The 11120-nt window shown below is 49.5% G+C and overlaps 4 protein-coding genes across 6 annotated transcripts; 2 read left to right on the forward strand and 2 right to left on the reverse strand.

Moving 5' to 3' along the window:
• Positions 1-3892: 3892 nt before the first annotated feature.
• H257_16419 (protein RarD) lies at positions 3893-4957 on the forward strand (the record flags this gene model as incomplete). The annotated part of the gene is made up of 1 exon (XM_009844847.1): positions 3893-4957. One exon carries the CDS (start codon positions 3893-3895, stop codon positions 4955-4957), a length of 1065 nt encoding a protein of 354 aa, XP_009843149.1.
• A 651-nt stretch (positions 4958-5608) lies between these two features.
• On the forward strand, positions 5609-7606 carry H257_16420 (hypothetical protein). Of its 3 annotated transcripts, XM_009844848.1 has the most exons (5): positions 5609-5829; positions 5890-6021; positions 6072-6141; positions 6197-6455; positions 7240-7606. In XM_009844848.1, the coding sequence occupies exons 1-5, from the start codon at positions 5654-5656 to the stop codon at positions 7578-7580; spliced, it is 978 nt and encodes a 325-aa protein (XP_009843150.1). In that variant the 5' UTR covers positions 5609-5653; the 3' UTR covers positions 7581-7606. The 3 variants fall into 3 exon arrangements, with proteins under 3 accessions (XP_009843150.1, XP_009843152.1, XP_009843151.1); XM_009844850.1 differs by lacking the exon at positions 7240-7606 and having other exon boundaries at positions 6197-6521; XM_009844849.1 differs by lacking the exon at positions 5609-5829 and having other exon boundaries at positions 5832-6021.
• An 836-nt stretch (positions 7607-8442) lies between these two features.
• Positions 8443-8988, reverse strand: H257_16421 (hypothetical protein; the record flags this gene model as incomplete). Its single annotated transcript, XM_009844851.1, has 2 exons — positions 8443-8767; positions 8918-8988. 2 exons carry the CDS (start codon positions 8986-8988, stop codon positions 8443-8445), a joined length of 396 nt encoding a protein of 131 aa, XP_009843153.1.
• Positions 8989-9025: 37 nt separating this feature from the next.
• Positions 9026-9418, reverse strand: H257_16422 (hypothetical protein; the record flags this gene model as incomplete). Its single annotated transcript, XM_009844852.1, has 2 exons — positions 9026-9055; positions 9107-9418. The coding sequence occupies 2 exons, from the start codon at positions 9416-9418 to the stop codon at positions 9026-9028; spliced, it is 342 nt and encodes a 113-aa protein (XP_009843154.1).
• Positions 9419-11120: the final 1702 nt, after the last annotated feature.

The raw sequence follows: 11120 nt of genomic DNA on the forward strand, positions 1-11120 counted from the left end.
GCGAATTTGATATGGTATGGATCTGCATCACTAAGGGAAGGGTGAGCAGTTAGGTTAGCCTGAAATTCCATGATGGCAGCTGCAACGGTAGCAGGAGGGTGAGGCGGAGGGTTGCTGGCTAGGCGTGTGTAAGGCTGCGCCGGAAAGGAGTAGAGTCCCAAGGCGTTAACTTGAGCACGCAAATAAAGTCCACGACCGATGTCCATGAGGCAGTGCGATGGGTGCGAGAAATCAAAGTGGCAACCAGCTTGCACACAGTGACGGACGGAGAGAAGGTTGATTTGTAAGGCGGGGCAATGTAGGGCAAAGGGTAGAGAAAGAGGCTCATGATGAGCGGTAAGAGTGGCCGAGGTGTCGCCAGAGTGGGTGGTAACACCGAGATTGATCGGTCCGTAGCCGAGAACAGGAAGTTTGCCACCATCGCCCACAGCAAGAGTAAATGATTTGTCGACAAAGGAGGAGTCGATAAAATAGCGGCGGTGAGGCGTGCAGGAGGCGGTGGCACCAGAGTCGATGATCCATTCGTTGGAGAGCTGGGGATAGAGTGAAGGTTCCAAGGGAAAGGGATTGGTGTGGTTGGGGAAATACACCTTTAGGCTGACCGTGTCCCAGGAGATTCCAACGTAGAAGGGAAAGTGAGTGGTCATTGTGGGAGGCGTAGGGTTGGCTTGGTAGTCTTTGAGTTGGAGGTTGTCTTTGATGAGTGGGATAGGCGGTGGTCGCGCTTTGGGATGGAGACCGGTTTGGTGCTTGAAAAGATGGTAGGCGACACACTTGTCATAAGGCAGTTGGTGAAAGGCGTCGGCAGTAATGTTGGCCATTTGGCCGTAGGCGACGTCATGAATTGGACCCCAGCGGTCTTCTTCATCGGAGGAATAATAAGGGCGCGCAGCGCGAGGAGGCGGAGGTGCACTGTAGGCGCCACCACGGCGGTTGAGACGTACGGGTAACTGTCGTGCAGGCGGGTCAACATAATCGGCAGGCGTGGGAGGTCGTTTAGTGGGTTTGTTAGAGTTGGGAGGCGTACGCGGAGGATGAATACGATAGGCGGGGAGTGGGGGCAGCAGAGAGTCATCCACCGTAGAAGAGGCGGGAGGATCTGGTATATAGTTTTGTTGGGATGGAAACTGGGGTTGAACGATGAGTGCTGTGGAGGTAGCCCGATTGTGGGCGGTAGGCGTGGATGAAGATGGAGGGCGTGGCGTTGTAGCTAAGGTAGGCGGAATAGATGCCTTTGTAGTAGAGGTTTGAGAGGCGGGAGTGGGAAGGCGTTGTCGTTTCGCAGGTGGTGCCGAGGTAGAGCGACGTAGAGAGGCGGAAGAAGGATGAAAGGTTTGGGATGTATTCCATCCAGCAGATGGTCGTGATGGAGAAGCACGACGTTTAGGAGGCGATGAACGAACGCGACGGGTAGCGGACGAAAGGCGAGGATAGGCGGAGGATGGAGGGGATATGGGTCGACTACGACTGGAGTCTGGGTGGTTGGGAAATGAAGTGGTAGAAAGGCGTTGAGTAGCTCGAGAGGAACGATCTCTTTGCGAGGAACGTGGAGGCGATCAACGAGTAGAAGTTCGGGAAGGCGGTCGAGAGTCATCGCGATGGCGCTTGGGATAGCTGCTGTGAGGACCCTGATTGTTCCCGTGGTTGTCGTCGTAGTCGTCGCGGTCGCGGCGATGATGCTGCGTGTGATCGTCCATGATCTTGCGAGACGATGCACGTTTCCGACGGCAATGTGTATCAACCACATGTTTGGGAACGCCGGCACGGATACGGTTTCGACTGTCATCATCGCGCATGGTGCGGCAATCAGGAAGGCGGTGTTCAGGCGAGCCGCAGTAGAAACAGGAATTGAAAGGATGATTGTGACAGTTGGAGTGTGCCCAACGTGGCAGTGACTCGTAAGAAGAGGCAGCAGCAGCAGTATAAGTAGGCGGAGGGTGAGTAGTGGAAGGCGTTGCATACAAGACGGTAGGAGGTGTAGTGCATGTGGCAGCAGCAGCAACTTGGCGTCGACGGGATTCGGAGTCACCAGAGCCTTGATCTGAGAGGATGAGATTGCGGCGAGAGGCGATGTTGAGGGTGTGGCGAATACTAGCCTTGATGGCAGTAGGCGTGCATTCAGATCCATCCTCGAGCGCCTTGAATTGGAGCTGGCAGACGGCGTCCCACACGTCTTTGTTGGCAGCAAAGGCGTTAGAGTAGAAGAGAGTTCCAAAGAGCTCAAAGGTCTTTACATCACCTTCGCGAGCCGTGAGAGCGTCAGCGTTCGCGGGGAGGGTTGCCGTTTCGATGAGATTGATCTGATCGTCGAGAGTAGTGAAAAGGGTCTCGGCACTGATGTCCTCACTGTACTTGAGTTGAGTGAGACTCGCAAACAGGATCATGGGATCGCGGGTGCCGGCTTCATGGCGCGCCATAAGAGCGGCCCAGAGAGTGAAGGGAGAGGCGTGAGTAATGATGACTTGTTGGAGGATAGGCGTGAGGGAGTTGAAGAGAAATGCCTTAGCTTGGACGCGTAAGGCGGCGATGGACTCCGCGATGCACTCATCAAGAAACTTGCGTGCGAAGTCTTGTTCGAGGCGTTTCACCGCTGCGAGGCGCTATTCCAAGGCGTCACCAGCATAACCGTTGATAGAGTACTTCGCGTCACTACGTATCTTGTCGACCTGGAGTTTGGCCTGACTGATGGTGTAGGCGTCCGTTTCAATGCGCGTGGGACAGTAGGTCTCGTTGGTGTAGTGGGAGAAGAAACCCGCGGTCACGGTCGCTTCTTCAAACGTGGTGCGCCACGCAGCATAGAATTTGTAGGCGTCGTCGAGGAGAATGCCGGAGTAGGCGGTAATGGTCGAAGCAGGAGGGCTCATAACGTGTCACGAAGCAAGAAACAGGAGGTAGGCGTGGGTGATAGGCGTGTAGCAACTTTGCGCAGAGTGTCCAAGACAAACCAAGTGTGCGGGACAGGGGAAAACCAAAAGTGACATTCAGTCGTTTACAAACTATCTAGCTTCGTTTCTATTGGCTAAAAATCAGCCAAAGGGAAACACTGACCTGTGAGAATCAGCGCTCTTTTCCTTGTGCTAGAGCCGTGATTGGGTGAGCAATCACTAGGGTAGGGTTGCGGCATGAAGAATATGCAGAACATGCAGGTATAAAGCGGCCACTGTCTCGGCCTGTCAGAGTTGATAGACTAGGCGATAGAGTTTGGGAGAAAATAGGCGAGGACAAAAGGCGTGAACACAGGCGAGGGAAAAGCACCACTTGACACTCGTCACGGTACTGGTAAGCTTAACGTTACGGTAACTTCGTTTTGCCATATGCGTCCGCTGATCACGCCGCCACGATTTAAACTCTTTGCGTTGAAGGAATAAACTACAGTACAGTAGTCGGTGCAGTGCGACCTGACCAATCGTTACTATGTAACGACACCCCTTGGACCAAAGTTGCGCCGTCGCAGCAGTTTTTCCCTTTGTGAGACACTGGTTGAGGAGGTGGGCATCCATCTGTCGCCACCCAAACACTTGATCCCCACGTGCTGCTGCCCCGATCTCGCCTCGTTCCTACTCAGCTTCCGACTTGAAACATTGCATAACGATCGACACTTGGTCGATCCGTCCGACACAAGGTATCTCATGGTACCGTTATGCACCGTTAACGTTCATGTTGTTCTGGCGTGGGTGTCGTCGTGTGATGATTGATATATGGCACACACGTTCCACTATGCACCTGCGACAACCCATCGACTGTCACATGGACAGACATTCCATCCCACTCTTCGCATCGACGCCAGCGGCTCCACGTCATCGGTTGGCTGCGCACACTCCAAGAACCCGACCCCTGTCCTCCCATACGATGTCGCACGTCCAGTCCCCACCAGTTTACATATTTTTCCACCATGACCAAGCTACGTGGGGTGGCGGCGGCTTTGACGACGTTCACAATCTGGGGCGTGTCCCCGCTTTACTGGCGCGAACTAGGTCACGTGCCTGAGCTGCAGGTGCTCATGCATCGCATTCTGTGGTCTTTCGTGTTGTGTGCGACCCTCACGGTCGCGTTCGCCCGCGACTGGTCTGTTCTCGCCACCGCGTTCGGGCACGCCAAGACGACGGCGGCATTCCGGCGGCACGGCATCGCCGCGCTCTTCATTTCGGGCAACTGGGCCGTGTACGTGTGGGCTGTGAACGCTGGCTTTGTGAGCCAAGCCGGGTTGGGGGACTACATTCTGCCGCTCATCACGGTCTTATTGGGGGTCGTGTTTCTTCGGGAGCGGCTGCACCGGTACCAGTGGGCCGCCATCGGCCTCGCCACGCTGGGGCTGTGTGTCATTTCCGTCGGGTACGGCGTATTTCCGTGGGTGTCGCTCGTGTTGGCGCTGTGCGAAGCCCTGTACAGCTTTGCGAAAACGAGTCCGCTAGTGCGCTTGAATGCGATTCAAGGCGTAGCGTTTGAAATGTCCATGTTGGTCGTGCCCGCTGTCGCATATTTGGTGTTTGTGGAAGTGTCGGAAGGCAATCGGGGGGTGTTTGGCCATGGCGAAATCCACACGGACCTGCTCCTCGTGGGCTCGGGGGTCGTCACAGCACTCCCCCTTGTGACACTGTCGTACGCAGTCCAGCATCTCCCGCTCACCGTCGTGGGGGTGCTCGTGTACGTAACCCCGACGATCGTCGTGCTGCTCGCTGCGTTTGCCTTTCACGAACACTTTTCCGCTGTGATACTGCTGGGGTTTGGCCTTGTCTGGGCCTCCCTCGTCATCTTTTCTGCGCAGAGTTATATGGGTTACCGCGACATCCACAAACAAGACCAAACCGCCGACCCCGCGATTGTGCTCACCCCGGCGAACGACGTGGGGCTGTCGAATTCCCCCAATTTGCAGCAGTCCCATCATATTCCAGTCGACAACTACCACGCGCTGCATTCTTCCAAGGCCAAATCGCCCACCCTTCTTCACGTAGCGTAAAAAATGTTAGTGTCGTCTTTGATGTCATACAAACGAAATGTTCAAGTTAATACGATTGTTTTTGTATTAACATAAGCTCACGTACTACTCCGAGTACTATTAATATCAATAGTAATTACTATTAATGGTATTATTTTTGCTATTACTACTATTACTACTATTAATAGTAGTACTACCGATATAATACTATGAGTCATTTCATTACCAATTCTACCGTTAGTTTTCGAATTCTACTTGTAACAGGCTCTTAAATGTACTTCCTTTTATCCTGTTCTGTGAGTTCCCAGGTGTGAAAAGGAGGTGGCTTGTAGATGGAGTGCACCATACCTACTACTAGTACTACTATTAATACGGAGTAATACTCCCTTTGTTCTGCACTGGAAATTAATTTGATACTGTTAATTTCCATCAAAACGAATCTCAATACTAACGTTATTAATAGTACACAATTAATATTAATAGTACTACAGTAGTGCTATTAATATTAATAAGTATCCCGACAATTCTAGGTGGCTTTGATTGGCTGAAAGTATTTATAATCGGCCACAACGATGACCTGTATTTTAGCCAATATTCGTAGAAATCATTTCATTGAATAAAATTGTGTATTTGGAAAATACCTATCCGGATATGATGGGTGTTTCCGGATGTGCCGTGCGCCGCCGCCTTGGCACAAACAGTACAGACGCCGTCATCATGCAGTCGACGGCGGTCTGCACTTGCGTGCAGGAAGACGAGGCGCACCTGAAGAGGTGGCGAGATGTATGTCGGCAGTTCTACTTCCACCAGGATCCGTCGGCCAAGACGCTTCTTGATGCGTATGAACAGGCCAAGCAGACCGTCTCGGCCGACGACCTACAGGATGCCGTCGCGTAGGATTCCCGCCGTCGTCCATTGTCGTCGCCTTATCACGTTTCTTGTTGGTGGGTTAGGATCGAGATTGCAGACAACACATCCTCGCCGCGTGCGCCGTCAGACGACATGATGGCGTCTTCGTCTGTCGTCGACCTCCTCGGCCTCACAAGGTGTCCCGTGCGCGGCCACGGCGCGGCCTTCGATGCCAAGTCCGTACATCCCATGTCCTTCATGTGTCGTGATATCGTTGCTCATGTAGCCTACTCCAACTGGAAATCGTCAAAACGCGCATTCGCGGCGACTACCATGCGCATCTCGCCCATTCTCGCGTAACACATCCATGACATCGTCACTGTTTAGCATATCGTACATCGTCTCATATAGTACGAGGCATTCCACTGCCGGCTTAACGCCCTGCAATCATGCCAGTATCATCTCGATCCAGACACCCGCGTCCTTGCCGTCCGCCCGCTGCCGACAGGCGGGTACCTCCGTCGGTCAAGTGACTTGGACGTCCAGCGCGGCAAGCTTCTTCGGTTTCTGGGGGATTGGATGCCTCACATGGGCACCCATCCCTTCCTCCATGGCCTTCGCCGAATGCTCGACAGCAACATGCACAATTCCACCGTCGTGGGTTGGCAAGGTATGTTTGACTTCATATCCTGGTTTATATATATATATACTGGCCTTTATATATGTATATAGTGGCTTTATTATATATACAGTGCTGCTCAAAACTATAGACGCACCCTATTTTCATCGATTTCTCATCTCGTACTTTAGTGAACAATTTGGCATTTTGCTCAAGATACCTTGAAAGAAGAATAAATTTATCCCCAGTGTACATTCATTCAATCAAAGATTGTATTATTTGAAAGTAGACAAATGTTCAGTTTATATAGTGACTTTGTATATATATTGGCTTTATATATATATACTGGCTTTATATTTATATATACTGGTTTATAGATAGACTACTGTGGTCCACAATGATCGGTCGTTATTACGATGGTTTCACACTTTTATATATATATTCACACGAATAATATTCTCAAGACTTACCATATATATATATATATATATATAAATGTCGTGGAACATCAAGTGATGTTGGGAGTGGCGGTTGTCTCGGTGTGGTAGTTGAATGGTAGTGTCTCATATACTAGTACTACGACGTATATATTTATATATATTCACATGAATAATAGTCTCGAGCCTTACCATATATATACTCGTATATATATGTATATAGACAGAAACCTCAGAGTAGTTGGGATTGGTGATGACTGACTCGGTGGTGGAGTTGTAGTGTCATACATGTTGGCTGGATCGACAAATATATCTATATTTTGAATCGTTTTGAAATCGACCACAGATATCTATCTATATACCACTTGATATTAAGAATGTGTGTGGTTGGGTTTTAGTGTCGGACGCAGTGTTTGTCGAAAGCGGCGGCGCCGAGTTTGCCGACGCCGCCGCCTCGCTCCTTGTGGACACGCTCCAATGCGGTCATGTGGTGCTTAGTGTGTCGGAGCAACTTTCTGCAGAACTGACCAATCACAACCAAGCGCTGGAGCGGCTGTGGGTCCTGGACCCGTACATGTCGAACGCTCATATCCGCCGCATCATGTGGCTGTTTCCGGCGCCGACGGCGTTGGAAGGCCGCGCGACGGGCACTGAAGTACCCACCGTGTTTGATCGATATAACGCCCAGGGTCAGCACGACGAGCCACCGGCGTGGCGCAAAGTATGCATTGTGTTGTAAATCTGCTAATCGAGTGATCAAAACAATTTTCTAATTATTAATATATATATATATATATATATATATTCTATATACAGTACTACTAGTACTAGGAAAATACTACTAGTATAATGGCACGGGTTGTTGCGTGGGACATGGGTGATGGGATTCCAGGTTGTGGCAACAATCATATCGAATGTGGTACATTGTACTTTCAAGCTAAATTATTTGGTATTTTCGGTCTATTCGACGAATCAAGTCAAGTCGAGGCTCATGTCGTGTCGTTGGAATTTAAATCGATTTGATTGGCTACTTCAAAAAAATATTAACCAATAAAAATCCATTTCTCAATGAAATTCAACCAATCAGATCGATTGTGGATCGGTTTGGTCGGCGCGATTCGATTGCAAACAACCCCTCCCCAAATTTGTATATCAAATACTGTATCGACAATAAAGCAGATTTGTTTGCATTCAACCCCTAGAGAGAGAAATCACCCGTAACACACTGGTTCAAATCCACCACCACCACCCATTCGCCCTCTCGTACACACTTAGATGTAGAATCAGACGTAGAACGATCACCATCCCTCAAGACGAGCTGTTAGTTGACGGTGTTGTTGCGATTCGGATAGAGATGTTGAGCATATCGAAGTGAAACAAAAGGATGGATCAGATATTCACGATGGATGGCCAGATCTACAACATATATCTCGAATGACGATAACTCGTGTACATCGGAGCTACAAACAACACGTCAGTAGCGTTGGCGACTGCATAAGACAGACTCGTGGTCGTCTTGGGCACAATTCCCGAGTCAAAGAACTTTGATTGATCCGCTAAAGCATGTTGGTACCAACCAGCGTCACATTACACCGTTTAATTTAGTCGAAGACTGTGTTTTGGTCGATTCTGGTGAAGAGGCGAAACAAGTCCAACGAGAAATCCTGTGCGTGGGGGTTGGCATGCGGGATCAGGTCACGAACGTGCGTGAGTGGATCCGTGCGCAGGTAAAACAGATCGGTGGCAGGGACTGTGATGGTCGGGTTCGACGGGGGCTGCCATGGCGACACGGGGGGCCGCGTCCCGTCGGCATTCAGCGGAGATTGTAACACGCGAATCCATGGTACCCCAGGGTGTCCATCACATATTCGATGGTGCACAGAGGGGCCGACCCAAAGCTCACTGCGTCCGTGATAGTCGGCGCGCCTGTCGCGTGGCGCTGGTACAACTCAGCCAAGGCGGCAAATCTACCAGTATGAGGTTAATATGCAACATGCACATTACCGTGTGTCCACTCATCGAGGATAAATCTTGACGAGGAGAAGGTCCTGCAGTTTGGGGATGAAGCCAAAGTACTCGCGAGCCCACTTGTCAGCGCCTTTGAGACTCCGATGGTACAGCTCCACCTCCACCACGAGTCTTGGCATGTTGGGGTCGGAATCGGGGCTGGCTACCCCATCGGGCTCACGAGTTGCTGTCGGAAACCTCAACGGTCTACCCGAAAAGCCGTGCAGCAGTAGACCGTTAGCATCGTGTCCCAATTACCCAATTGCCGTGCAATTTCGCCCACGGCACTTTGATGAGTTCCCGTGATAAACTTGGTGATGAACACATCACAGAGGTCGCCGTTGTAGACGGTGTGAATTTTGACGCTGCGCACTTCCAACCGGCTTCGCAACCAGTCTGACACCCGAACTTTTTGCGCGACGACAACCTTGATGTCGATCTCGTCAAGTCCGAGTCGTCGTTGGTACTCGGCGATGGCCTTGTCGAAGTCTTTCTTCTTGGGCATACCAAACACGGGCCGATACGGCGCATGCAACTACGCGACCGCCTCGGAAGCGTGGTATTCTCCATACACGGCCGTCATGGAAATCGAAATGTGAGTGATCTTCCTGCATGGAGAACAATTAAAAAACAACAACTTGACTGTACTACACCATTTTGCGTTTAATTTCAGCTTTTTTTTCAAAATATTTCCACTAACCTCCGATATATTTCACCGAATCGCCAATATAATTCACCCAACCTCCATTATATTTCACGCCGAATTGAAATTTGGCCATTATATTTCACCCAACCTCCGATATAATTCACCCAACCAACACTTAATTTCACCTTTCGAAAATATATTTCACCTGACCACTGGTATATTTCATGGAAAGTAAATTAAAACCAACCCACGCAACATATCTACGACATCTACGGCTCAAGCACCAACGTCCATGTCTTCCATGTTCTCAGCACGGACATAAAATGGCTCAAGGCGGGCCGTGTACACATGCAAACGATTCGGCTCAATTCCTAATTCATTGTTGAGTTACATCTTTTTAAGTCTGTCCGTCTGGCGGTAGCCCCATAAAGGTCGCGACTCGTTCGCGCAAAGATGTCTTAATATGGCTCTTCAACGCCAGCCACATATTCTCGATCGGGTTCAACATCGGGGAGTACGGCCCTAGTTTTAAGAACGAAGCGTCTTGACACGTCATGTTAGCGGTCAACAGAGAGACGTACCGGAGTTTGTGGTGCAGGTATGGCCTCTTCCATCGAGCTCAGATTTTTCTAGATTCCCAGCTCGAATTATAATGATTGTTAGGTGAATTGTATTTTCGAAAGTTGGAGGTTGGGTGAATTATAACGCAGGTTGGGTGAAATATAACGGCGATATTTTACGTCGGCGTGAAATATAATGGAGGTTGGGTGAATTATATTGGCGATTCCGTGAAATATATCGGAGGTTGGTGGAAATATATCGAAAATAAGCTGGAATTAAACGCAAAATGGTGTAGTACTTCCTCTATTCCATAAAAGTGGAGACAATTTTTTTGGCCAGATTTTAATATGTAAATTTGTATACTGAAATCTGTGTCAAAACGTATTTTTTTTTATTCATACTTTGGTTTACACGACGAGAGTGCGCACGATGTGCTGAAGTCAGCCCCATTAGCTGTGATGCAGATACATAGCATCATCACTGCTGCGCAACACTGCTACTATAATATTGACACTAAAACGTCTCTAACCTCTCGAACATAGCATGAATCTTACTGTCGGTAGTTTCAGCCATCCTTGTGGCCTCTGGACAAAACCATGGAAGTTCCAAATGATGGGCATGGCATCCAACAGAATGTATCAGGGGAAACCGAGCCACAGACAACCTAACTGCTGTAGCTACCACGAAGAGACTAGGATGAATGCATACAGAAATGAGCTGCGGAAGACAGGTTTACTACTCGTCTCTCAAACTCGGTCGTGCCTGACCTCCGTACTGTTCACGCATTGATTACCACATAGTGACAACTTGGTCGTGGTACGGTTTTTTTCATGACGTTTGCCTAAGAAACAATATTGTCATTCTGATGCGTGCTATCGATATCTAAACAACGAGACGAGTAGATTGCGCTACTACAGTATGAAACATCTCGTTTGGATGAAAATTGATGGTGTGACGGGTGTTTCAAAATCACTCATCTGAGCAAGGTCATATGACGTAAGTAATAAAATACTTTGAAATTTCATTCTGGCAAATAACTTGTTTTAAGTCAACGGGCAAATTATT

Source organism: Aphanomyces astaci (genome assembly GCF_000520075.1).
Source record: "Aphanomyces astaci strain APO3 unplaced genomic scaffold supercont1.86, whole genome shotgun sequence".
In the NCBI taxonomy this organism is placed as follows: domain Eukaryota; phylum Oomycota; class Saprolegniomycetes; order Saprolegniales; family Verrucalvaceae; genus Aphanomyces; species Aphanomyces astaci.